The following is a 27568-nucleotide window of genomic DNA, read 5'->3' on the forward strand; positions in this document are numbered from 1 at the left end:
CAACGACGACTCGTTTAAATCGGCACCATCCCATTGACATTTTTATATTTATAATACTGCCGATAAATAGAATATTTTATATATCAAAGGCAAGAGTATACTAAAGAAAGATTGTTGATATTAATTAAGTCATATTTCTAATTTAATCAGCATCTTCTAGGATGTTAGAGAGTCTCCTGAATATTTTTTAGGGTTAAATATATTTTACGATGTACTTATGCAAAAATTTTAAATCAATCATTATACTTATAATTAAAGTTAGACAGTCAATTTTTCTATCATACTTATCTTAGTATTGTTAAATGATTAAACCCCTTTGTGTTGGTTAGGCAAAAGACACGAACTTTTAAGATAATGTTGTTAAATAATTAAATATAGTGCTCACTTAAATTTGATAGAAAAATTAATCGTGTCACGGATAAAAGATATTTAACCCTATTTTTAAAGACAATTTGCCCTAATTGTCAGAATAATTAATGAGGCTTAAGTGAGTATTCTCAAATTCAAATTCAAATTGGGAAACATAGTTATTTATTTTGTGCTTATTTTGAAATATATATGAGAGTATGCAAGGCAAAACTTGATTTGATGAATAACCATCACAATTTCATGATTAGATTGATTTAATGAAGTCAGATCCAGACACTGAATAGTTTAACTGGAAAAAGGAAAAGTTGTTCTTGTTTTTATTCCTCTGACTAGGGAACATGGCCTTGAGGCTTAAGTAGATTGAAAACAAATGAAGATAATTTAGTATGCATCAAACTAAGGTCCACAAGAGTAGATGTGGATATTTCACAGGATATTAAATTAAGACCCAATATAAAACAAATTAAAAATTTACTAAGGGACCTATCATTTGTTAAAAAACTAGAAAGTAAATGTGATTGTGATGGGTGTGGTAATATGACGACATTGCCTCTTGGAGGGAAGATTGTAGGTGAGAAAATAATGAAAGGGATTGAAGAGAATGCTTATAGTGCAATCATTGGCATCAAATAATGGTGATCAATTGAAGCGATTGATATGAGAGGGGAGATTGTTATGATCATCAGGATTCCTTTTTATTTTATAGATTGATATCTAATTGACAAAAAAAAGAAAGAAAGAAAGAGATAGACTGTAAGTTATTTTTAACAAAATTCTAACATATTTTAATCATTAAGTTTGGTTGATATCCATCCTCTAATGTTTGCCAAAGTTTTAGATGAGAAAATATCTTGTGGATGTGCATATCACTTAACCAGTACCTTCCTTTCCACCTATCTTTTTCCACCTTTTCTAATGGACAGTCAAACTTACAGAGCTGGAATTGATAGGCTGAGAGCAAATACACTGCACTTTCTCAACAAATCTAGCTTTAAAACTGCATCTTTCTTTCTTTCTTTTCCCATTTGTTATTGTGGTGGTTGAGAATAGTGGAGATAAAGAAAAACAAACTATAAGCTATTCCATAATGAATAATACCATCATATTGGAGTTGTAAATAGGATGTTTCCAAACTCCAAAACTGGGAGGTAGTGTTAAGTTGTAAGTGGGAGTGCTGCAAGGATCAATGATTCTTTATTAGATAGTAGTGGTCACTAAGTAGCAATAGTTAAGACCATTTGATTGAATGGCGTACCATGATCACCAAAGGAGTGGTTACATGCAATGCATATAGCGTCTAAGAGAATTTATATGCAAAAATAGAAGAGGTGGTTGCCCACTCTGTTCCTCCAAACAGCACCCTTAGTAAAATGATTCTCATAAGAAATTAAGAGCAGAAAGGAAAGTTTGCATTATTTGATACAGATTCCTGTATCAGAGCAGAAACTCTTTGCTATTGGTCTTTTCACTTGTCATTGAATTATAAATTTATAGGGTTTTTATTAGATGGTATAAATTTCCATTTTTTTTTTAATCTTTGTTCTTTTTTGTTACTTGTAAACTACACAGTAACATAATCTGTTCAAATATATGTCATGCATATGAGGAATGTGTTTCAAGCATAGAATTAGAAGCAGAGAAATCACAAACAAGAAGGGCGAAAAAGATACAGATGCATTGCAGACCAAAAACTGGTATATCTTATTGATCTTTCCTTTACATATGTCTCTCATAAAATTTCAATAAATTTTTGATAATTCTCCTTACGGAGTTGGGGAATGCTATGGCAATCTCCTAGCCATCAACATATAATATCATAGAGAGCATACTGTTTCAGAATTCAGTCTGCTCTGTTTTTTCCAATACAAATATGTTTCCTTTGTCATCTCTTCCGATACGCATGGTGTCATCGACATATCTAGCATATTTAGGTGAAAACAACATTGACTAGAGGCTATTCATCTGTCTTCTTTAGCTCATTCCAACTAATATAAATCTCGATAATTTTTAAAATTGAAGTGTGTAACTCTGCAATGCTGGAAGGATACGTTATCTCAAGCCAACCTTCTGGATTGAATATGCCAAGGAGAATATCATAATTCTTCTCAAAAAGATTCATCAACTGTTCACCGTCATGTTGGTGTCAGTCAATTGGAATAATCTGCTCTATGTTATAGTTGCAGATGATTTTACCTGATTAGGAGTGATACTTGAGTTCTCAAGCTTGATGTTAACTCTCTGTGAGAAGATCAGATGAAGAAGATTTAGAGGTAAACTTCATGGCTAAGAACATGTATATTTAAGATAGAAGGCAAAGGTCCTTACTGTTTTGGTTGCAATCTTGTACGATGCCTCGATAGTAAGCTGGCCTGACAACATCTTAAATCCCCTCGCGCTGAACTTGATCACATTGACTGCCTTTTCCTTTGGGTGTAGAGAAGGTGATGCTAAAACTCCATTATTTCAAAGAGATAGCAAAAAATTAACATTTATTTTGCTTTTCTAGAGGCCATTTTGGCCACTAAAGGCATAATTCTATCATTCCCTTTATATTAGGCAGCGCAAACCTTGAAACCAATGTGGAATTTCAAATTTGATAGAGAAGTATCTTAGAGCTGCACTACATGATGCTACATAACTTTGTTTGTGCTGTCTTTGATCTAATTTTCAGCACAAGTTTGAGCCAATTCAATTACTTTGTTTGCCAAAGATGGCATGCAGGCATATATTATTAGTTAACCTCTACTAACTAGCATAATTTGTGATGATTATACTTCATGTTAGGAAGTGGCAAACATGTTTAACATATACTTTACTTCTACTTAGGAATAATATTACACAATTACTATCTTTTTTCATAGCAAATCTTTATAATAGGTATAATTATAACAAGAGATATCAAACATCTGAGTCACCTAAAATTTTCTGCCTTCAGTGGGCCTACCCTAAATATTCCTGAGACCTGAAATAGCTTCTTTATGTCTTCATTCACAAAAGTGATTCCTTTCACCCAGAAATGAATGGCATATACTCAAAATGATGGATCAACAGCACATCACAAATAATGGATTTTATGACAAACTATGGAAACTCAACTAACCTTTGGAACATCAATTATCTGGAAAAAATCCCCTAAACTGATGAAGCCTCGCAATCCTAGCTTTGTTCGCTTGGCGCCCAGTATCGATATAGTGCTATAGATCAGCTTCCAGCATCCATCCACCTTTCATCCTCTCAACAATTTAACATCAGCAACCATCACAGAACTAATCGTATACATGAATCAACTAATTCAGCTACTTGTCATCATCTTTTCACTATGAACTCTGAATTACACCTTATCTCGCAATTTGTCGGTCGGCTCCTGTGTCGGATTTCGCAACTCCAGCAGCTCAACTAAGCCTTCTATCTCTGATTTCTTTGCAGAAGTAATCCCAAATATCCCTCTGTTAATGCCTTCAGAAATTTACCATGAATAAGTAGTCATCAAGCATTCATGATAGAAAAAGTAACAGAAATCCATCAGTCCATGAACTGCCATCACTAGCTAACCTTCCAGTGCCGCGAAAAGCGCTGTTTTGATCTCATCGGGAGTCTCATAGTCACCCCCTTGGTTGCCACTGGAATCACTCACTACTCCAGTAGCTGCTGCTGGAGCTGAACTGTGGATTGAAATGGGTCTCTTCAGAATGGAGATTTCTCTGCTTGTGGAGCTCTTAACCCCCATTTGGGGCGACGGGAAGACATCTCCAGTCCTCAAGGAGGCGATGCGATGGCCAGGGAGTGGTGGTTGGAGGAATAGAGAAGCAGCCATTGGGCTAAGGGGAGGAGAGATGGAGAGGAATGGGTCCACTCGGGTTGCGATCCATGGGCATTCTCTTTCTTTGCCAAGATCAGAAAGTATTGGAGGTTAGAAATCTATAGCCATTCACGTGGCCATCCTTAGTTGAGAGGATAACATTCTGGTGCATATATATATATATATATATATATATATATATATATATATATATTCTCTCTCATACATGATACCTCGCTCAGAGAGTCGAAAAGTCATGTTACGCTATTGAACTATTATTCTAAACTAATTACACTATAAGATATCAACTGAATTAAACTATTTGATATTGGAGTTGAACTCATAACCTTTTTATTCATGAGAAAAATATCACCAACTCTATTAGAGTTGATTGGTTTCCCACAAGGCTCTTTAACTCATAACCTTCTTCGGAGATTTAGAGTGGATTTAGTTAGTATTTTATGTGTAAATAATTTTTTAATAAATATTTATTTATATATATTTTTATCAAATTTTTTTAATAAATATTTTTTACTATTAAAAAAAATCAAAATGTCATCTATTATACCTAACTATTTTTGACTTCTTTCTCACCGATGCCCTAAAGTCCTATTTGACTTATTTTTTACAACACTAATTTTGATTAAAATACTTAAGATATAATAAAATTGACCAGCAAAAATAGTCTTCTTTATACACCGAGTTGTAACTATTATTTTATTTCTCATATTTAGCTTCACACTATCTTATTCATGAAGTGGGTAAAATTATAGAGATATCTTATATGCATATAAAGTTATTTTTGAAACATTTTCTTATACATGAACCAAACAAAATCTTAGACTCATTAATTTTAAATAATAAATTAGACAAATGAACTAATCTCCATAAAAAATAGGTTCCAAGTTCCAACAAACAAAAGCCACAGCAAGTACATGTTAAATATTAAGATTAATTGCACTTAATCTCTTCTAATTATTATTACTCTTTACATATACCCTGAATTAATAAATTTTTTACCACATGGACCCATAAACTAAGGGGTTTATGTGGATTTTTATTTAATTTTTTTTAATTCATGGAGTCTAGTTGGATATAAAAAAAGTTTCATACTAATATATATAAATAGTAATAGTTTAGAAGAGCTAATTATAATTAATCCTTGTGAAACTATTTATTCTTAATAAAAATAAAATAAAGTGTGTTTTTAATTTTTTTTAAATAATTAAATTTATGCGTAGCTTATTCCTTTGAACCACTCTAGTAATAAAAGACAGCCGTTCATCTTTCCCAACTCACGGATCTGACGGTCAGGATGGATGCCACCATCAAATGCTCCTTAGTTTGGGAAAAATAGAAAGAAAATCTAATAGTCCTTTCTAGGGTTCTTCTCCAAAGATCGCATTTCGAACCCCAATTGGAAGAGAAGCGTGAGGTTCGATCTCAATCCCAATTCCCTCGTTTAAGCTGTTGTCGATTATTGCAAAACCTAATGGCCCGCATTTTGCTCTTTCTGTGCAGGAGGAATCAATCCAGCTCTAGAGTCTCAAGTTTGATCTCCATGTGAGTGTTTGAGTTCATGTCATTGTTGCCTCTTTCATTAACTTTTTTTTGTTAAATTATCTCTGCAAACGTTTGAGTTCAAGTTGTTTAGCTACTTCCAGCGGAATTATCTATGATGAGGCATTGAATTTGAAATGAATTCCTTAGGTTGGCAAGTACGCGTAGAATGAATGAACTCGCTGTTTTGTGATATCATTTAGTAATATAAACTTATTCATTTATCTTGTATATCAGGGGGAACGAGGAAGTAGTTGAGCAAAAGAAGTACTTTGAGGAATGCTGCAAGCCAAGATGTGTTAAACGATTGTGTCAATGTCGGGTAATACTTTGAATTTTTGTTTGAGATCCTCAAAATTTTAGTGCCAATGCTAGTAATACCGTCCATTATAAAGCTTAGCACTTCTTGCCATGAAAAAAATCTGTGCATAATATAAACTCATGATATCTGTATAATACCTCCTAATGTACCCCCTTAGGACTTGTCATGGTCTTCATCACATCTGAAAGAATCATTACCTTCTCCATCTGATCTATCTACTTATCATCAAGGAGCCTCGGGGTTGATTTTCTATTCTTTATATGAAGCAAAATCCTATCTTGATATGTAAAAGAAGTAGGTATGACCAATTTGTAGATTTGATATGAAATGGTTTGTTCCTCAAGGATCCAACTCTTCTTGGATTAGTTTATAACTTTATATATGCTGATTATGAGAATTCTTGTTGAATAGGAGATGAGTTAAATTTTAGTCTCTTCTTGTAAGTGAATTAGTGCCGAGTCTTAATGCAAGCTGGAGTTTAAAATGAAAAGCTACTTTCTGCTAATGAATATAGTAATTGCATGGTGAGACATTTTTTCATGTTACTAATATGTGATTTATTTATTAAATGCTAGACGGAATAAATATGGCAGATAGTGAAGCAGTCCGAAGTTTCTCAAATCGTCAAGATACAGATATTGACTATACACCCAGGGTTGGCCTAGAATTTGATTCTGAAAGGGAGGCATATGAATTTTATAGAATATATGGATGGAAATTGGGGTTCAATGTTCGAAGAGAGTATGCTAATAAAAGTAGAAAAACTGGTGAAATAACCTCAAGAAAATTTACATGCTCTAAAGAAGGGTTTCGAGCTCCCGATAAAAGAAGCACTCATACAAAAAATCCTCAGCCTGAAACAAGGACCGGTTGTCTTGCTCATATGGTTATTAGACGCAAAAAGGAAAATGGCAAATATGAAATTTACGGTTTCGAATCCCTACATAATCATCCTCTGTTTATTGAATCTTGTGCCAATCCTTCGCAAAGAAAGATGCCTAGTGCTCAGTCTTCTGAAGCTGACCAATCAAATGACTCTGGTACAATTCCGAAAAATGCCAATGAACCTGAAAGCAGGCATGATGGTGTGAGGGACAATTTATCATATAATAGGCAAGTTCAAAATTGTCACCTTCGGACTAAGCGACAACGAGATATGAAGTATGGTGAAACAGGTATTCTTTTAAATTGCTTTCAGGACCAATCACTGGAAAACCCTTTGTTCTACTATGCAGTGCAATTGGATGTCGAGGAGAGAATAAGTAACATTTTTTGGGCAGATGCAAAGATGATTATAGATTATAGTCACTTTGGTGATGTTATCTCTTTTGACGTAATATTCAGAAACAACAAAGGATTTCGACCCTTTGCCTCTTTTGTTGGTTTTAACCACCACGGTGAGACAGTTTTATTTGGAGCAGCACTTCTATATGATGAAACCTTTGAGTCCTTTCAGTGGCTATTTGAGACTTTTCTTCATGCTATGTCTGGGAAAAAGCCAAAAACTATATTTACAGATCAAGATGGTATAATTGCAAATGCTATCTCCTTAGTGATGCCAGAAGCATATCATGGTATTTGTATTTGGCGCTTGAAAGAGAATGCCATGAAGCATTTGAATCATCTCTTCAGGGGCGACTGCGATTTTAAGCAGGAATTCAAAGCATGCATAAATGATTATGAGGAAGACATGGAGTTTCTTACTGCTTGGGATGCAATGATTAACAAGCATAATCTTCGTGATAATATTTGGTTGCAGAAGTTATTTGAAGAAAAAGATAAATGGGCTAAACCATATGTAAAATGGGCCTTCTCAGCAGGAATGAGGAGTACACAATTGAATGAAAGCTTACATTCTGATCTTCGGGACTTCCTGAAGTCCGATATAGATCTAATACTATTTTTGAGGCATTTCGAAAAGGTGGTTAATGATAGGCGGTACAAAGAACTGGAAGTTGAATATAACTCAAGATTGAAGTTACCGTACTTCAAAATTAAAGCTCCTATGCTGACTCAAGCTGCAGATGTGTACACCAATATGATATTTCAGCTTTTTCAAGAAGAATATGAAGAGTTTCAATCAGCTTACATCCTTCATCGTGATGAAACTGGCCCATGTCGTGAATATATGGTTGCAGTTTTAGGTAAGAACAGTCAGTATAAAGTTTTTGGCAACCCTTCAGAGCAGACTGTTTCATGTTCCTGTAGAAAGTTTGAGACACATGGATTTTTGTGTAGCCATGCTGTGAAAATTCTGGATACCATGGATATTAAGTATATACCGGATCGATACATAATGAAAAGATGGACAAAAAATGCAAGAGATCCAACTCTGCAAGATCTTCAGGGGCGAATTATTCAAGCAGATACTACATCAGAAGTTTCAAGTCGGTACAAGTACTTGTGTCCTAAATATGTTAGGTTGGTGGCCCGGGCATCGGAATGTGAGGAAGCTTTTAGGTTGTTGGACCAGTATTCAGTTGAGTTGAGTAAAAAGGTCAAAGAAATCCTGCAAAAGCAAACCAGTATCGATGCATCTTTAACTGATACTGATGTTGACATATCTTTATCAGCTACAAGCCAAAGCAATGAAGCAGAAAGGAACTTGGATAGTGCAAACAGTATAAGAGGGAAAGGGTTTAAAAAGAAAGGCCAGAAGGGTAAGTTTCATCTCAGAAGTTGCATTGAGAAGGGTTTGCAAGAGAAGAAGAAATGTTGTCCAGAACAGCCTCCTATGCCGTATTCTCTGTCAGATGCTTCTACTCCATCAGGGAATGTCCTGTTGCAGGTATTATTGTGTCAATGACTTGGAAAATTGTAATTCTCTTTGATGGTGAGGCTTGTCAATGTGCTCTGTGGATCTGGTTTCCAGTAACAGGAACCATTTGTCCAATTATTGCGACTGGGATGCCTTTTCTTTATCTTGTGCAGTAATGTTGTGCTTTCTTTCTTTGTTTTAATTATAAGGTACATTTTCCTCATCTGGAGAATACTATGTGGCACAGGGCTTGGAGATGGCTCCTAATATGTCGTCAATTGGCAGTCAAACTCCTCCAGCATACAAGACATACAAGGTATAGTTCTGAATTCTTGTCTACTCTATAAACTTGGTCATTGTATCTTGAGATTTAACTTGATTCTTATATATTTCTTTTAGGGCATTGACCTTTCTAATCCATCAGGACCAACAAACTGTGAAGGAATTCATTCAAGTCCACATTCTAGCTTTACTCCAATATTAAGAGTACAAATCGGATATCAGGATACATAATATGATAAATCTATTAAGTAAATTACGCTTTTGTTTACCTTATCCCTTGTTTTTGTAGGAATCTCTTGCTTCATTTCAGACTTCTCAAGCATCTAATTGTACACAATACATTCAGGTATCCGACATTTGGATAACATACTGCATTTTGATGTCTATAATACAGGAGTTGATGGGAAAATTAGTTCCAGATATAATTTAATCCAACATGCATCTTTTATCATTACCAGGTGAAATGAGGAGATGCTAATTACTGGTTCTTACAAGTGTGTTAACTGTTAAGTGTTATTGCAGGAATAATAGTGATGAGCTTGGGAGTTGAGCTGTGGAAGTTATACTCAAATATACCTGAGGGCTTGTGAAGGCATAAACAAAATTTTGTTGGAAACAACTGAGTTTGCTGCCATGGTCTCTCCTGTTGACAATATGGATTGACACTCAGATGAATTCTACTATACAGTTAGCAGATTGCCTTCGGCTTAGGGGTGCATAAAGTGTCAGCTTATTGTACATCAGACGGCAACAAATGTCGATGAGGATATCTTTTCTGATGTATCTGTTGTTCGTAGCAAGGATTTCCATCTCTGTATGACTTATAAAAGTCTTCGCAACAGGAAGATTTATGTCCTGGGTAAGCTCATATTAGTCCTCCTCTTTTCTTGGGTGAGTAAGGGCAATGAAGCTTCACCTAATTAATATATACGCACTTATATGATGGTTTTGATAGGCTTTCTTGTACAGCGAGAAAATAGTTCTCTTACCTCAGTTTGTAGTAGGATTTCAATATATGAAGAACAATGATGAGATCTTTGTCAATGAGTCATTTTCACTCATGATCACTTAAAACCATATATCCTCCATTGCCTTCTCTCGAGCAGGATTTCCCAAAGGAAAGATGTAAGATGCTCTGCTTGTACTTGTGCATTTTGTATTCAATTAAGAGAGACCCATCTCCATTTTGTATTGAACTATTTGTAACTAGACCCCCTGATTTCTTGCTAATCACAGAACAAAAACCCTAAATTAACCTCTATTAATTACTATACTTCCAATAAACACAAAAAAAAATTATATAAGAACTGCATATGCGAAGCATACATAAGAGAGGGATTGCATTCCAAATTCATATTAAAGTTCCTAAACCCAAACCTAGATACACAAACAAACCCACTACTAATCCAAGAAACCCGCCCTTCCGTAACCCAGAAAGATTTTAAGCCCTCTCCCCACGAATCCTACGCGCGAGCTGGATATCCTTCGGCATGATCGTCACCCTCTTCGCGTGGATGGCGCACAAGTTCGTGTCCTCGAACAACCCAACTAGGTACGCCTCCGCCGCCTCCTGCAGCGCCGCCACAGCGGAGCTCTGGAACCGGAGGTCGGTCTTGAAGTCCTGGGCGATCTCGCGGACGAGGCGCTGGAACGGGAGCTTCCGGATGAGCAGCTCCGTGCTCTTCTGGTACTTCCGGATCTCACGGAGGGCGACGGTTCCAGGGCGGAATCGGTGGGGCTTCTTCACGCCGCCGGTCGCTGGCGCCGACTTCCGGGCGGCCTTCGTCGCGAGCTGCTTCCTCGGGGCCTTACCGCCGGTAGATTTACGCGCAGTTTGCTTAGTTCTAGCCATTGTGCGTGTGTGTGTAAGAGAGAGAGCGAGAGAGAGGGTTAAGGCTTGGATTTGGGCAATGGAGATGATGGGAATTTGGGGGAAGAGGAGGGTTCTATTTGTAGAGGGGAAATTTAAAACTTTTGGAGGTGGGATTGGCGGTTCGGGGAGGGAGGGTGAAATTTGGATCGTTGGATTGGCGAGGAAACGGACGGTAAGGATTGAGAGATTAGAGAGCACACGGATCTCGATCCTAGCTTGAGAATATATATGGTGATTTTTACAAACAACCGCCTACATTTTATAGTTATTGCGAAACACATCAATCACAGGAGGTCGAGTTTCAAACCCGCATCCGGATTGGTCGAGATCGACCGTCAGCCATCAAATATTCCACAATCTTGAAAAATCGAATAGCCTTTTTTTCTAGGGTATTCTCCAACGCTCGCATTGGAAACCCCAATTCGAAGCGAAGCGAAAGGTTCGAACTTGAACCACAATACTAATTCCCGCGTTTAAGCTTTTTAATCTGATGCCTGCTTTTCTTCTGTCTTTGCAGGAGGAGTTAGTATCCAGCTCTCGAGTTTGATGTCGATGTGAGCGTTCCAGTTCATCTCGTGATTGCTTGTTTCGTTAATTTCTAAAATTATCATTTTTTTTATTCTGAATTACTTCTGCCAAATTATTTAGCCAGTAGATTCTTCTAGCATTCCTTTCAAACTTACAAATTCTAAATAATTTAAGGAACGAAGCTGTAAAGGTAATAATGATCATAATTTGCAGCTGATATGGTTTCCATTTTCCAATTGAATTGGGTGCTAATGAGTTCAGTTCAGATGCTTCGGTGCATCATGGTAAATGTCGTTCGGATCATATTTTCTATTTCCGTTCCTCATTGAGTTGCTTTGGGTTTTTTAAGAAAAAATAAGCTAGGCAGAGGAGATTAAAAAATATCTCAATTTGACAGCAAGGTTGTTTCCGGATGCAAATTGTTGAACTTGGTATTATGTCTTTACTCTTTAATACATAATTTTATAAGATGATGAGCTCTTACATATCTCGTGGTATAGTAGTTTGTCGCAAGGATCAAGGAGTGTGAGGAAATTATGTGATTTTGTTTCCTTGACCACCTGTTCTCCATTTTTCAGACTTTCTACCTCATGTTTGCCGGCCTAAGTTGTCCAGAGGCATCTGCAAGTGCAATATCTCATTCACAAACATGTCTGATATATCTAAATACCCTACTTTGTGCAGAATTATCTATTGTGAGGAATCAAATTTGAACGAGTGCTTTAGGGTGACAAATATGCACAGAACTAATAAACTCACTATTAGTGATATTTTTGGTGTTCACTAGACCAATTACCGTGAGTTATTTTTCTCTTTTCTTAAAATATATGCTTGCTTCATTTATCTTTTATGTCAGGGCGGATGAGGAAGTAGTTGACCCAAAGAAGTACCTTGAGGAACGCTACAAGCCAAAATGTGTTAAACAATTTTATCAATATCGGGTAATAATTTGAATTTTCTTGTTGATTAGTTCTTTCTTCTTATCATTTGCACACACATAACACTGTATGTCATACTCGTTAGTCTATAAGTATTAATAATACTAAACGCTGACATTGTTTGAGAGCCTCAAGAGTCAAGATTTAGCTAGTTGAACTTTTCCTGGAAGTTGCGTACCAGAAATATAGTTACAATATTTATAAATTATTACAGGAATACCTGGCAGTCTGATATATGTTTATAGTAAGTCAACTCGTGAAGGTCTTTAAATTGTTGTAATTCTGCTAACTGATAATCATTGAACCTTGATATAAATATTTTAGTGGGCATTTGCAATAAGGAAGCCCATAAAATAATTGGAACAAGAGCATCACATCTAGTGAGAACTTAAGTTACCTGCCAATTCTTCCGATCGTACAAACTTGCTATTCTAGATATTTAATTCTTGTGTTGATTGATGTATTGAGAGATGTCGTTAGAGATACTACAAATAACCTTTTTCTGATGATAATCTTGTTTGTGATATCATCAATGGCTTGCGTATAGTTGTTGCTCATACTTTCAACTTCAGTATTTTCAGCATTTACTTTGTAATTGACCTTTTATCTAATATTTCTATTTTACTATGCATCTAAGTTAGAGTCAGTCGTGTTGATTTGATGGTACGCAGGAATGTGTTAAGAGAATTGACAATGATGAAACTGGACACAAGCACTGTACAGGCCAGTACTTCGATTACTGGAGATGCATTGATAACTGTGTGAGTATATTAGATGCGGATTTTTAACTTGACCTGACAATATATCACATTATTTTAGTGAGTCTGAATAGGTAACTTATTTATTATAGAAAAATATAATCATTTCTTCATATGCAATTTATTATCATCTTTCTTATTTGAGAATTTCTGCTTGACATACAGGTTGCAGAGAAACTCTTTGATAAGCTGAAGTGACAAGGCAGCTATCTTTTTTGGTGAGAGATGACCTCTATGAGTATGAGTAAATTTTTACTCATCAGAATCCAATAAGTCCATCTGTTGGCTTGTCATAAGCATTAGTACATGTTTAAAAATGTCAACTGTGGCCCAAAGATTTGATTGATGATGATTTGTCAGTTCTTACATTGTTAAATGTTACTCCCAGTTGTAACCAATACCTCAGCTAAGGCATATTGGATCTTTTGAGTTGTTATAGGCTTACAATCACCTTTAGTTGGATTCTCTTCAAGAGAACAATTTTGTGACAATGTGGTTAAAGACATGTAAAAAAATTGCTGTGCACTTTGCTTATGCAGTATATTGGTTGCTTGGGATGCCACATTTGCAGACCATCTCCAAATCAAGCTATGCATGTTGAAACTTGAAAGAGTGGATGTAGTGATAAATTGTTCTAAGTGGAAACAATCTGCACCTCCATGTTTTAGCTATGAGCATGCACGATTAGCTTGCAATCTATGAATTATGAATGTATAGGTGTTTTATGCATTCCAGGAAATCTGGAATCTGGATGAAGAGAATCTGATACCCTGAACTCATTGTTACAGAAAGTTATTTATGTGACTCAGAAAAGGTGAAATGACTAGGCTTTTATCTCTTGGAATTGGTTTCACTCACATACCTTTGATGCCTCAACAAAAGAGATTTTTTTCTTCCCCTCTTTAATGTGTGCCAGGAGCTCGTCTTCGGTCTTCCTCATTAAGGTGTGAATGTAAACTGAGATAATAATGTTCCTCACAATCTGTGTGAAAAATAAGTCTAGAATTGCTCTGTGGAGTGGGGAAACTTTTGCTGATTCCTCGTGGCCATCTATATGAAAAGGGATGATTAGATAGCTCAGTGTTTAATATAGTAAAATTATCACTTTATCCTTTTTTTGTGTGGCTGCTCTTGTCCTTTCTGGTACCTTTAAGGGTTTAGGAATGTGGATTGTGGAGACTATATTACTGGGTAATCTAGATGATCATGATATGTTGATTTACCAAATGGATTCGTTTCTATTTCATGCCAGCCTTATATCGAACATCTTTTGCAGATACGATTATGTGGTCCTGATGCCTAGCTTGCATGTCACTTGTTGCTGAAATGAGGCAGGGATTGTCTGATGTTGCTTGAATAAATTCTGGCGCAATTTTCGGATCTCCCAGAAATTTCTTATCACTTGCTCTGGTAGTGGTTAATACTGATTCTCTTTAACTCTTCATCAGTGAAATTAGTGCTGGTGCAACATCGTCCACTCATTTGTAAGGAAAAAAAGAAGAAGAGGAAAGGATGTGCGCTTATATTCCCTGTCATTGTCTAATTATAGAAATCTCTACAAAGTTTGTGAATCTCTCTCATCTTTCTTTAATTTTGTTTGCCTATGTACTCATGTTTGGGGTGTCATGCTTGCAAGATGTTAGAATGTATATGGTAAACAGCTCTTGTAACCCTCTTAGCAGAATCTGAATGGAGAGATTGAATTGAATTGCTTTGCTTTGTGTATGATTTGTCTATGATGAATGAAACATGGTGCTTTGTCATCCTCCAAATTCTGCTTTCTTGCATCATTGCTCTTGAGGAAGTAAAAATAAGTGCTGTCCACCAAAAAAGTTCAACTGGATCGGCAAAGGTGGCAGCCATTGAGGCTTCCCGAGTGAAATGGTAGTTTAATCTATGGATATTTGATTGCAAAAGATTCACACAAGTATCTTTCAGATGTGCTAACTTAGGACTATATATATATATATTTTATAGTGGTTTCAGCTTCATATGCCATTAATATCGTCCTCCACTATCTCAACTAATCCTGACCTTTTTGGCTGTTGATGTTTATAGAGCTTCTCAAGTACACGTGGCATCTGGCAAATGGAGCTGTTATGTGATTGGAAGTGTTTAATGTGGTGTCAGCACTGAGGTATGTAAAGAGTAGTATAATTCTTTACTGATTCTTCACCCACTTCATGCCTTTGTCAACTTAAATATTCTTCCCTAAGAACACTTAAGTATTATAATGATATTCTTACAAAATTTCATGAAGTACCCACTCTTTGTCATAACTTTAATCAATTGTGAACTATGTACAGATTTGAGTCTGACAAAAGAAGCTCTGTAATGAGCACTAAAGATTGTTGTAAGGAGTATTGAAACCTTCAGGTTCTAATGGTACCAGGATTGCTTGAACCGGGTCTGGACGAGGTCGGTCCATCTCAGAGCAACCGGAGCTCTTCTGCTGCATGCCGGACATGCCCCGCCGGCAGGTCGGGCATGACGAGTGAGCCAGAAGCCACCGATCAATGCACCTGACGTGGAACCCGTGGTTACATTTGGGCAGGACCCGAATGCGCTCACCTGGTTCAAAATCTGAGAGGCAAATCGCACATTCCGGGTTAGTCGCATGCAGCTTTAGACCTACGGAATAGGGTTGGGCCGGCATGGCTCGCAGGGCCTTCTTTGGTAACCCGGTTTGGGCTAACCGGGTTGCATGGTTAGGCTCGGGTCTGTTCACCATCCGGTTCGAGCACCGCAGGGCGCACCGGACTATCGAATTGAGCCCTAGGGCGCAAATTAGGGCACATAGGAGGACGGCCAGGATCATGACGACGTTGGCATCAAACCCGTTAGTCGATGCACCGCCATCTGCATCTGAGACTGGAATTCCGGTGGCCGGCTGCCTAGGTTCTGAAGGTTGCCTATAGAGTGGAGTGTGGAGTAGAGCTCTTCTATAGTAGTAGTTCACACTCAGGGAGTGCAAAGTGGAAGTAACAGAAGGCATGGTTGTAGAATGTAAGACTAGTAGTTTGAATCAGAATTCCAGGTGGTGTTGATTGTTATGGTTTATATAGAGTGGTGGGCTTATTTGCTAGGGATAAGTTGTGCCTTCAGCTGCAACTAAGCCAAATTTGAAATCTACTTTGGTGGGTCTATACTAGTATAATGTGATGGAAGTGCTATATAGGTTACAATAAAAGAAAATTTATTTTAGGATTTAGAATTTATAGTCTTGGATTAGTCTGTCTAATGACATAGCTTAGGGACAACATACCTAGGAATAAGCTAGTAATCACGAGATAACGACCTCCTAAATATTCAAAGGAGTCATCAACCTTTTCTAAACTATATAACTTATATAACTCATATATATATATATATATTCTTAGCGCACTCAAAATTATGTCATAATTTTATAGCCACCACTTCAAGCCCATCATCTTCTCTGTCCCAATTGCCTTTTTCCTTTTTCTTCCTTTCTCCCCTTCATGCACATTATTTACCGCTGGGAGGATGGCCACGTGGCGCACCATCTGCTGACGTGTCATACTGGCATTGCTAGGCGGCCCCCACTGCCGTTAAAGTCTTACGTGGCAGGTTCCAGATCAGTCTCATGGAACAAGTTGGCCCAAGTGTCATTCCACCTCTCCAATGTGCAAAGCATGTGTGTTTTTCGAATATATTTTTCTTCTCAACATGCTAACATGCTGTGCTAGCATTAGAGTAAAATTATGTATTGAATTCTTATCTGTCAACATAGGTTTTTAAAGCATATTATTTTGAATTGGATCAACTATTTTGTTTTTTATTTTTTGAAAATTTATAAGGACAGTAAGTATCCTGCCATATAGATATTTATGGTTCAAACTTATATTTTACTTTAGATGATTTAAATTTTTTTGAGTTAGTTTCTACGTAACATCAATTAATAGGATGATATGATCTGGGCTCAATCAGGTCACCACACGAGAGATATCGGGTGGTTGAACCGTTCGACCAACCAACGATGTTCAAACACTCCAATTCGAAAGAAGCCTTCATCGTGGCGTCATATAGAAAATAGAATGTTCTTCAGGTATGTTGGGTGTTTTTTTTGATAAATTTTATCTATAGAGAATAGAATTAAGTGTATGAGCTAAAATGATATATATTCTCATGCTTGGCCAGAATACAGCAACACTACTTGGATTCAATTAATCTCATTTCATCCTATCCAGAGCATTAGAAAGGCATCGACGTGTGAGGCATTTTGATGTATCCAAAGAGAACCTTATCCAAATTCCATACTCATTAATATATATTTCTTTATACTAACATAAAGAGTTACAAATTGACATTATCTTATGAACAATAATATTATACAATGTGGGCCCTCTGATCTCCTATACATAAGTGGCAACTAGAGTTCTATCATTTTCAAAAGAAAAAGGGCAAAGATATTAATTTGATCTTAGCCCAAAAGGACAACTAAAAAGGAAGAGCTAAAGATCTCAAACAGTGTGAAGATATAAAGCTCTCAAATAGTATGACACTGAGATATTTACATGGGTTCTTTTTTTAATTTCACACCCCTATGTCATGTGTTCATTTCAACTTACACCTATCTTTTCACTCTAATCAGGGTTTCTTTTAAATTAGACCAATAGAAAGGTGGTTCAGGTGTTTTTATTAGGTATTTTATTAAAAGTATAGGGTGTAAAGATCCCACTAAAGTGTACTAAACACATGATTTAGGGTTTGAAAATATTATAGAAAATTCACATGATTTTAGAGGCCAAAGTTGCCAAACTAAATACCCCTCTTCAACCTCATTGTGGAGTTGGACTGTGAAGTTCTTATCAACAATCTTAACCACAAGTTTGTTGTTATGTGGAGATGTAAGTATCTTTTCTCCGATATTTTCAATCTCTTTTCTTCTTTACATTTTTGTCTTATACCTATTATAAAAGAGAGGCTAATTATGTTGCTGATCGGTTAGTCAAACTAGAAAGTCTTAAAGTTTCTCATCTATCTAATCTCTCTCTCGGTTTCTCTTGATCTTCTAGTTATACCATACCGCTCTGGTATGGCCGCGATACTGAAGGTACTTTTATGTCCTGTTTTGTTTAAATACAGGTCAAAGAAGGAAAGTGAGAAAGAAAACTGAATCAAACCAAGCTCAACTTACTAGTCTTAGTTTCATCCATGGGAATCATATGGTTCATATCTTATGCTTTGAATATTGCAGATTGCCTAAGTTGGAAATACCTTTAATGACCCAAGTATATAATTTCTATCCCATGGATAATGGATTCCAATTCTGGCATGGTGGTCAGTGACTAGAAAGGGAAAGAGTGGATAGACTCCAAGAGCTAGTAGTGTAAAGATCCATAAATTGCATTAAAAATGAAAACAAAAATAAAAAACAGGAGGCAGTCAGAAGCCAATTGATTTGAAGGCACAAAACCAGCAGCCAAGTACTAGTCATCAGACAGAAAGGTATCACTTTGAATGACTTAAAGAAAATTATCTGAAAGGAATGTGGAGTTTAGGTTGCTGAATTTGTGCCTCCTCCTTGATCCATTTGATTATGGTGGTAGATATTTGAGTGTGGATAGAGATGATTAGATTTTTAGTGGTACTTTTGGGTCCTTTTTATACAGGTAGGCTGCCCTTTTTTTGCTAGTGGATCATGGTGGATGAAGATACTTGTAGGCTTTTGTAGGTTGGATACTTTGAAATCATTTGAGAGAGAGAGAGAATTTGGCTTAAGTTTAGAGCAGTGCAATCTACTAGTATTTAGCACAAGTAAGTTCATTGGTACAGAAGATATACATCACTGACATTTTAGGACTTAGTCCTGAGTTATTTCTTGTTAATCTATTTATTATAGTTATTAAGGGTCTTATCTGTTTATTGTAAGGTTTATTTATATATATATATATATATATATATTAACTTTTTTTCTTTATGTTAGGATTAATAACAAATAAAATCTTTTAAAATTTTTTTGTCTACATTATGAGTTTTGGATGTGAAATTATCTCTTTTCTGCCATATCCAAACCCATTGAGTTTAGGGGATCCTCGAATTAGTTTAAGAACTCCTAAATTAGTTATGCAATTAAATAATTTTTTATCTTTTTTATATCTAATTAAATTTATTTTTTTTAAAATTAAAACTAAGAAATGATATTAGCTAATCAAGCTCGGGGCTTAACTTCAAACCAAAGGAAGACTAATGATCCCGCGGTTTCACATTAATATCTATATAATTTCATTGTTGCTCTAAGAACAATTCCACGATAGAATATAACTGAATAAACCCTAAATGTTTCACCTTCTCATATCATTTTAATGGCTTCTTTTTTAACATAATTGCAACTAAAAATACTTCAAATATCACAATTATGAATATCATAATCACCATCGGCATCACTTAATTATCATTTTGAAACTTAATTAGTCAATAATGAGAAAGTTTCAGTTTGCCCTTGTACAAAAGTCATCTAAAACATGTGATATCATACTACAAATGCAATAGGAATCAGAATCCAAATACATAACATTTATCAGAGGACAAGACTAAATATTTTACCTCATTATAATTTGGGAAAATTCATGAACTTTCATTTATGATACTTAACACACTTGTGATTCTGACCTATTTACAACTGTGGCAATAAAATTGAAAAAAAAAATGATCTTTTTATGAAATTAAAAGCTTACACAGATTTAATGTCAAAAGTTTGATGATCTTAATAAAGAATCCCCTCATCATTGTTTTTTGGATGGAAAAATTAACAACACATAGGTTAAATATGTTAGCCAAATTACAAGAAGGTAAATGTATTTTTCCCATATTCATTATGTTCTCAGTGACACAATTAAATTGGATATTGTCCTAATCAGGCCTAAGCTAGGCCTAAGTGTAAAAGCCCAATTAAGATCATAATTGGGCCACACTCAAATTAGGCCCAAATACAATTAGCCCATGTCATACCAAGACACAATTCAAAAGCATTTCCTACTCTATTTTATCAGATAATTTGTGACACCCACACTCTAAACACGTGCATAGCACGAGCCCACACGGCACGTGCATAGCACCTGACCATTCGGTTTGTTACTGACAATCAAATAAACCTGTAGCAACATCATAATTTTATCCACAATATCTAAACTACGAATAACTCAAGTCTAACTGTCAACAGCATATAAATAACCCTACATGGGCCCTACACAGGCCACAACACATCATCAAGAGCTTTTCATAACTACATATACACAACAGAGGTATATACATACTTATACAAGTACAAAATCACCTGCTAAAATATAAGACAAGGATACAAATACACTTTGGAGGATGTCAACTATTACATCAGATAAGATAACTCATCTGGCATACAACACTAACCACACTCTACTCCTCACTCACCAGCAAGGTCTCTGAGGGAGTATCCTGCTCCTCTCGTTCACCTGGGTTTTTGGAAAGGAGAAAACAAGAGAGTCATGAGTTAAAGGCTCAGTGAATAGACCTTACCCCAAATCAGTGATACCAAACAGAGAGTAAATCAAGTACTGGATAATATGAATCAGAAAGAGTATCATGTCATGAATGAGTAAATGAAGGTGTCCTCAATAATACATAAATGAAATATAGATAACATGTCATAACTGATAAGAATACATAATCCTCGACAATGAATAAGCAGGTCACCACGTCATATGATCATCATAACTCTCTATCAAATATGATATATGATGCATGCCGACCATGCCAATGCTATGATATCAAATGCAATCATATGTGATGTATATACTGACCACTCAATAATCAGGTATGTCAGATAATAATGAAATCATATGCGTTTCTCAACATCACGATCATCACCGACATCTCGGTATAATATCATCATACTAGACCACTGTGCACAGTCAATACTCGGTACCCGGTCTCAACATCATGTCCAAAGGCTCAGAGCATACTCCGCCACCCGCAAGAGTATCTCTAATATAATCATACCCCGCCACCCGCTAGAGTATCAACATCCATCCAGACTGGACACCCACATAGTTGATAGAAACCTTGTGAGGATAACTCGCCACATATGCCCTGGCGAACGGCATGTGTCCGAATGTCTGCTGCGCACACAGACTAACGACCTCAGACGTAAGGCCAACAGGATCGCGACTATGTCGAGCGATCAATCATCTCCAAGCACGCCCTAACCCTCGCGCCCACTCGGGTATCCTCACGCTTTCTATCAACTATCCTATCAATTACATTTCATGCTTTCCTTCTAAATGACAGATCATATGCATACATCCAGTATGATAACAAGTCAATGCATAACAGGAATTTAGGTGGAATAGGAATCAAGAAAAAAATGATGCAATGTAGTTTCCAACTATATAGTTAACACATGCATACTCATGCTTATCTATTATATGCATACCCATGCTACAAATCAATTGGACATAACTTCACCACAGTATAATCATATCTCATCATCTCTATTTATCATCATTATACTCATATCCAAGATCAACCTAATTATATACATGATAAAAATATGCTCGACTGTAATCATCTCTAGATAAAGTCATATAATCATGCTGGAGGCCAAAACATGCATGTACATAATATATAATATAACCTAATTTGAGAAAGGGATCTAGAAGATAAGACTACTCACTCCACTGCAAATACCAAACCACCGCTCGTTCACGCTGCTATGATAACGATCACGCCTCAATAGCTAAGTCCACGGGATCTTAAACAGGGGGGTTGGGATCTGAAATTATTTATAACAAATATGTCAGTCTTTCTATTAATTAAAATTAACCTAACAAAAGGATAGTTTCTTGTTGTAATTATGTACTCTTCATTTCTATATTTATTTTTGTTATTTATTAATCATAATTATATTATTTAATAGTGTATTTAAAATATAATTATCTGCCTATTATTCTCCTTGATAATTAAGAAAATAATAATTAAGTTACTACAAATAATTACGTAAGAATATACGTATATAACCCTAATAATTACTATTACCTACTTAGGATTAAAATAATAATTTATATTGCAGGTATTTTACTAAACATGATATAATTAGAATTATATACTAACTATGATATGATTATATTTAATTTGTACAACTTAAATACATTAAATTAACTAAGCTAAACTAATTGTGCACATATATATATATATATATATATATATAGTGCTGGGCTCAGCCCAGCACCATGCACAGCAAGGCGCTGGGCCGAGCCCAGCGCCTAGCGCTGCAAGGGCGCTGGGCCGAGCCCAGCACCACTTGCAGGGTGCAGCCAGAGGAGAGAAGGGAAGAAGGAGGAGAAAGAGAGGAAGAAGAAAGAAGAAGAAGAAGAAGAAGAAGAAGAAGAAGAAGAAGAAGAAAGAAAAAGGAAGAAGAGGGTTGGGCCATGGGGAAGGGGTGCAGCCGTTGGTGGCCACTCAGTGGCTGGCCTCTCGCCGACGGCTCAATCCTCCGACGGTTCCGAGAGGAAGCCGACAAGGAGGAAAAGAGAAATAGAGAGAGAGAGGCAGAGAGAGAGGGAGGGAGAGAGAGAGAGAGGGGGAGGGAGGGAGGCTCACCGGAGCTAGAGGAGGTGGCGGCGGTAGTGGGTAGAGATAGAGAGTTTGAGAGAGAGAGAAAGAGAGAAAGGTCAGAGAGAGCTCGAAAGAGAAAAGGAGAGAGAGAGAGGAAGAAAAGGGAGAGAGAGGCGGTGGGAGGGAGGCGGCGGCGGGGGCCCACCGCGCCAGCTGGCTTGGCCAAGTTGGCCGGGCCAGCGCTTGGGGCGCGTGGTGCCCATCTCCGCTGCCACTGCATGGCACGAGCTGTCGTGCCATGCAGTGCAGGAAATTTTTTTTTTTAACCTTGGGTTATTACATAATTATTGAAAATCTTTGAAATCTAGATTTTTTTTTTCTAAGTGTCACATAATTAATTTTTAGGCTCTTAATTTTATATAAAAAAAGAGAAAATAGAGAATAAACTAATTGGGTGATTTGGGGCAAAAAAAGTAATATATTTATTCTTTTTTATTAGGATATAAAATTATCAACACCTTTATTGTAACATTAATAGTTGATTTTGTTTCTTACTCATATATATATATTATCTTACTCAAAAGTTGAGAGATTCTCGAATAGAGGGGAAGAGCAGGAGCTAGTTGGTGGAAAGAAGTGAATAGATTGTTAGAGAATAAATGAGAATGTTAGTTAGGATGAGGGAGGATATCATTTAGATAAGAAGGGATAAAATGAAAGTTTAATGCCAAATGAGTGGACGACTAGGTCAAGAAGGCAGTATTGTGTTAAATGCCAAATGAGTGGGAGATAGGGAAAGTGATTTTCAATGACCACAAATAAATCTAAAAAGAATAATAATAAATTAAAGTAAACTAAATCTTAGTAAAGCTTATATTAAGACCAAATGAAAAATTTATAATTAAGATGCTAAATTTAGACAACTTTAAATACTCAAGGTAATAAAAAAAAAGAACTTTAAATATATGCAAACTATAAAATAAAGAAAAATAAAAGAGGAGATTTATGTGGTTCAGCCATATGCTTATATCTACGGGCACCGTAAATCTTCATTTCACTAGTAGAGATACAAATAAAATATTTTCAAAACCTCTAATCTAGTATAGATGCAAATACAAAGAGTTTTTAAGCCTCCAATATCTTTCAAATACAATAGACGAGTGTTCTTTCACATAACGCTCTCCTCTTACAAAACTCTCTCTCACATTTTTTTTCTTCTCATTTTGCCCTAAAAATTAACAAAACTATTTATAAGCATGACTTGGAGAAGAAGAATCAGTGAATCGTTTGAATAGCTTGATGATTGTTCAAATGCCCGTGCACCGTTGCAAACCCATTCTGCATATCTTTTGAATGGGCAGACAACATTTGAACGCCCATGCATCACTACAAACACGTTCCGCAAATCATTTGAACTAGCCGACATGTTCAAACGAACTTTGAAAACTAACCCCTTCTAAATCTCAAGTTTATCGAACAGTCTAAACGTCGTTTGAATGCCTCTATCTCGTTCAAACGGAGGTAACGTTGTTCGAACACCGGAATAGAAAACCAAAATGCCAGCAATATATATAAAAAAAGATTATTTGAACATTGTCAACCTATTCAAATCGATTGTTTTTTATTCTAGCTAACCTTCGGTAAGGAGAAGAGAAGGATGTAGTTTCAACAAAATAGAGAAGATGGGTCGAAAAAGAATGTTTTTATCGAATAGTCTAAACGTCGTTTGAATGTCTCTTTCTCGTTCAAATGAAGGTAACGTTGTTCGAACATCGAAATAGAAAACCAAAATTCCAGTAATATTAAAAAAATTATTTAACAATTGTTTTTTATTCTAGCTAACCTTCCATATGGAGAAGGAGATTGATGTAGTTTCAACAAAATAGAGAAGATGGGTCGAAAAAGAATGTTTTTACTTCTTGATAGCTTTTTAAAAAATTTCGATGTGACTAATCATCCATTTAGTACTGAGAGATATTCTCTTTGGCAGTATAAGACTAATCTTGGTATTATTAAAAAAATATTAGGTAAATCTGTAATAGTAAACTAAAATGAGTAGTGATTAAAAAGAAATTATATTAATTTTTAGTGCGAATCTCAGTAATAATTACATTTTTGGTTTAACACACACAAAAAGAAATTATATAGAAATGAGAATAGTATTAGGAATTGTATTCTAGTGTAATTATCCATAGAGGAGTGTTTTATTAGTGTAATTAACTAATTATCTCTATTTTAATTTTCCCCCACACCAACTCCCAAGACTCCTTTTTTTTCTCCGTTCCAAATTATTACACCACCAGTCACCACCACCCACCACTCTCTTCTCCACTCTTTCCAAATCCAATCATGGATCCCGTCACCGCGCGGTTCGGCACCGCCCAAATCCCACCCCCTTCGCTCCCCAAGCCCAACGCCGTGGCCGGCCACCGTCGTGCCCACTCCGAGACCTTCCTCCGCCTCCCCGACGACCTCCTGCTCGACTCCGACCCCGACTTCTCCATCTCCGACCTCGATTTCCCCTCCCTCTCCGACGAGACCACGCCATCCTCCTCCGCCGCCCTCGCCGTCGCCGGTGAAGCTACCGGCGGCGGCGCTGGAGGGGGAGGTGGGACGGCGCACATGAGGAGCCTCTCCTTCGATGCGGCGTTCTTCGAGGGCTTGGTGTTGCAGGAGGGGAATAGCGGTGGGGGAGTGGAGAAGAGGCCGCATCATAGGAGGAGTGGATCGATGGATGGGGTGAGCTCCTCGTCGTTTGAGGGGGATTCGTTGCCCGATTACGCGAAGAAGGCGATGGCCGCCGAGAAGCTCGCCGAGTTGGCTTTGCTCGATCCCAAGAGAGCGAAAAGGCGTGACTTTTATCTACTTTTTTGGTCTTCTGTTTCCTTTTCGATCTAAGTTTGATTGTTTTGGGCTCGATTTCGGTTTCGTTTAGTTTTCCTTGTGTTGGGTTTTCTATTCCTTTCTTATCTTGTTCTTTTCCCCTCTTTTTTATGCTATAGGATTCTCGCGAATAGGCAATCTGCTGCTCGATCAAAGGAGAGGAAGATTCGGTACACAAGCGAGCTCGAACGCAAGGTGCAAACACTTCAGACAGAAGCGACCACTCTCTCAGCTCAAGTTACACTTCTGCAGGTAGGAATTGTATTCTAGGATTAAGCAGTTTTTGCTCTCGTATACTTGATGGGATTTGTTCTCTAGAATGTTTGTTTCAATCTATCTAAGCATTGGTGTGTGTCCGGAAGATTCTTGTGTTAGTGTAAATCTAGTAATTTTTGGTGTCTTTGATGCCTTTTGGGGATTTAATTCCCTTGGTGCCTGGAACAGAAATCATGCATATAATATTCATATATTTTATGACATTTCTTGTCCTTGTTCACACTAAGGTTTGGGAATTTGAGATCTAAAAGTGAGCTACTAAAGTGAGAAATATCTCTTCTACCTCTCTAGTGACAGAGCTTTATAAAAAAAATTTCCTTTTTATTTAGTAAGTTTTTTTTTCATGGTTAAAATATACAGAGGAAGAACACCTGATATCTTGTGTGATAATTGATGAAAAGCTCTGCATATTCCTTCTGCTGTCCAGAGACCACTACCAATTTGCTTATTTGCAATAGCTTAGTAGGTGCATTGGTAATAGGATCTTCGAAGTGATAATCCTGACACTAGTTTAAGATTATAGAGTTGGATTTGGTGGTGCGATCAAGTGCATACGCATTAGTTCTGATCTGTGTGAATCGTAGATCTAAATTTTTTTTAATGCTTTGTTATCAGTTGGGACTTGGGAGTGTATTATTTTCTTTCTTTTTTCTCACCAACTGGGATTCTGCGGTGGTTCTAATTGCCAATTAGCATGCAGATTCAGCTGACATTCACTTGATCATGTTTTTCACTTACAGGATCTTAGATTCAGCTTAAATCCCTATGGAACATCAAAATTTGCTCATATAATTCCATTTACAAGATCTTGTTTTTATTACCTTCCAATCTCGTTGTCTCCAATCATTTTGTTCGTCAGGTTCTTCTAGAAAAAATTGAACTGGTTTCGTTGCTTCCAAGCAATTGACATTTTAAATGTTGGAACATTGCTTTCTTCAATCAACTTTTAAATATTCCATCATATTTGACTATAATGAAGTAATATCTCATTTTTCTTATACAGAGAGACACTACTGGTTTAACTTCTGAGAATAGAGAACTCAAGTTGCGATTGCAGGCCATGGAACAGCAGGCTCAACTTCGTGATGGTATCAGTTTTGATGCATTTAGGGATTCCATTTTGCTGATTTTAGTTAAACTTCAGATGTTCATGCTGATCTCTTGATCTTTTACAGCTCTGAATGAGGCTTTGAGAGAAGAAGTACAGCGGCTTAAGATCGCTACCGGACAAATTCCCAATATGAATGGGCTTTCCTATAGTGGAGGAATTCAGCCGCCTATGTCATCCTTCTTCTCTCAACAGCAGCAATTACCTCATCTTGGTGGTCAATTGGCTCAACATATCCACCCAACTCAGTCACAGACTTCTTCAAATGGGCAACCAATAAGCAGTCAGTCCCTGAATGACTCCATGGATCTGTAACTCTCATGGCATACCAAATGGAAATTTAGGTAGAGATGATAGCTCATGTATAGCATATGCATGTGACATACCTCTTAGAAAAAGTTGATGTTATCTTGTTGTATCAGTAATTATAATAATATTTTGTACCCCAAGACATTTGACAAACTGTTTTTTTAATGTGTATGTGCCTATCTGTAATTGATCATAGAGATTGTAGAGAGTTATCTAATCCTCCTTGAGATATGAATTGGACTGCTCATCCCAA

General features: G+C 36.7%; 6 protein-coding genes across 18 annotated transcripts; 3 read left to right on the forward strand and 3 right to left on the reverse strand.

Moving 5' to 3' along the window:
• Nucleotides 1-2025: 2025 nt before the first annotated feature.
• Nucleotides 2026-4315, reverse strand: LOC140772649 (fibrillin protein 5 homolog). 2 transcript variants are annotated; one of them, XM_073114817.1, is made up of 7 exons: nucleotides 3922-4313; nucleotides 3707-3825; nucleotides 3470-3592; nucleotides 2695-2793; nucleotides 2563-2607; nucleotides 2418-2491; nucleotides 2026-2287 (listed from the first exon to the last, which is right to left on the reverse strand). In XM_073114817.1, the coding sequence occupies exons 1-7, from the start codon at nucleotides 4181-4183 to the stop codon at nucleotides 2203-2205; spliced, it is 807 nt and encodes a 268-aa protein (XP_072970918.1). In that variant the 5' UTR covers nucleotides 4184-4313; the 3' UTR covers nucleotides 2026-2202. The 2 variants fall into 2 exon arrangements, with proteins under 2 accessions (XP_072970918.1, XP_072970917.1); XM_073114816.1 differs by having other exon boundaries at nucleotides 2026-2491; nucleotides 3922-4315.
• Nucleotides 4316-5487: 1172 nt separating this feature from the next.
• Nucleotides 5488-10134, forward strand: LOC140772569 (protein FAR1-RELATED SEQUENCE 5-like). Of its 6 annotated transcripts, none has more exons than XR_012106311.1 (8): nucleotides 5488-5603; nucleotides 5690-5731; nucleotides 5966-6050; nucleotides 6626-8838; nucleotides 9018-9124; nucleotides 9208-9294; nucleotides 9380-9436; nucleotides 9602-10134. XR_012106311.1 is itself a non-coding variant. In XM_073114699.1 (8 exons), exons 3-8 carry the CDS (start codon nucleotides 6044-6046, stop codon nucleotides 9638-9640), a joined length of 2472 nt encoding a protein of 823 aa, XP_072970800.1. In that variant the 5' UTR covers nucleotides 5488-5603; nucleotides 5690-5731; nucleotides 5966-6043; the 3' UTR covers nucleotides 9641-10134. The 6 variants fall into 6 exon arrangements, 4 of the variants coding, with proteins under 4 accessions (XP_072970800.1, XP_072970801.1, XP_072970802.1 ...); XR_012106310.1 differs by having other exon boundaries at nucleotides 9613-10134; XM_073114699.1 differs by having other exon boundaries at nucleotides 9056-9124.
• A 283-nt stretch (nucleotides 10135-10417) lies between these two features.
• Nucleotides 10418-11017, reverse strand: LOC140772570 (histone H3.2). The gene has a single exon (XM_073114703.1). The coding sequence runs from the start codon at nucleotides 10940-10942 to the stop codon at nucleotides 10532-10534; it is 411 nt and encodes a 136-aa protein (XP_072970804.1). The 5' UTR covers nucleotides 10943-11017; the 3' UTR covers nucleotides 10418-10531.
• A 259-nt stretch (nucleotides 11018-11276) lies between these two features.
• Nucleotides 11277-17507, forward strand: LOC140772571 (cytochrome b-c1 complex subunit 6-1, mitochondrial-like). Of its 7 annotated transcripts, XR_012106315.1 has the most exons (7): nucleotides 11526-12432; nucleotides 13101-13190; nucleotides 13353-13405; nucleotides 14464-14597; nucleotides 15246-15324; nucleotides 17136-17253; nucleotides 17346-17496. XR_012106315.1 is itself a non-coding variant. In XM_073114706.1 (5 exons), the coding sequence occupies exons 2-5, from the start codon at nucleotides 11510-11512 to the stop codon at nucleotides 13383-13385; spliced, it is 216 nt and encodes a 71-aa protein (XP_072970807.1). In that variant the 5' UTR covers nucleotides 11277-11402; nucleotides 11481-11509; the 3' UTR covers nucleotides 13386-14457. The 7 variants fall into 7 exon arrangements, 2 of the variants coding, with proteins under 2 accessions (XP_072970807.1, XP_072970806.1); XR_012106312.1 differs by having other exon boundaries at nucleotides 14464-15324; nucleotides 17346-17507; XR_012106316.1 differs by lacking the exons at nucleotides 17136-17253; nucleotides 17346-17496 and adding an exon at nucleotides 15494-15632.
• On the reverse strand, nucleotides 15529-16182 carry LOC140771972 (RING-H2 finger protein ATL74-like). Its single transcript, XM_073113826.1, has one exon. It carries the CDS (start codon nucleotides 16180-16182, stop codon nucleotides 15529-15531), a length of 654 nt encoding a protein of 217 aa, XP_072969927.1.
• A 7503-nt stretch (nucleotides 17508-25010) lies between the features above and the next one.
• Nucleotides 25011-27568, forward strand: LOC140771927 (transcription factor VIP1-like). The gene is made up of 4 exons (XM_073113766.1): nucleotides 25011-25588; nucleotides 25742-25874; nucleotides 26902-26986; nucleotides 27074-27568. Exons 1-4 carry the CDS (start codon nucleotides 25089-25091, stop codon nucleotides 27319-27321), a joined length of 966 nt encoding a protein of 321 aa, XP_072969867.1. The 5' UTR covers nucleotides 25011-25088; the 3' UTR covers nucleotides 27322-27568.

Source organism: Typha angustifolia, chromosome 12, assembly GCF_048772165.1.
Source record: "Typha angustifolia cultivar Huaian chromosome 12, ASM4877216v1, whole genome shotgun sequence".
In the NCBI taxonomy this organism is placed as follows: domain Eukaryota; kingdom Viridiplantae; phylum Streptophyta; class Magnoliopsida; order Poales; family Typhaceae; genus Typha; species Typha angustifolia.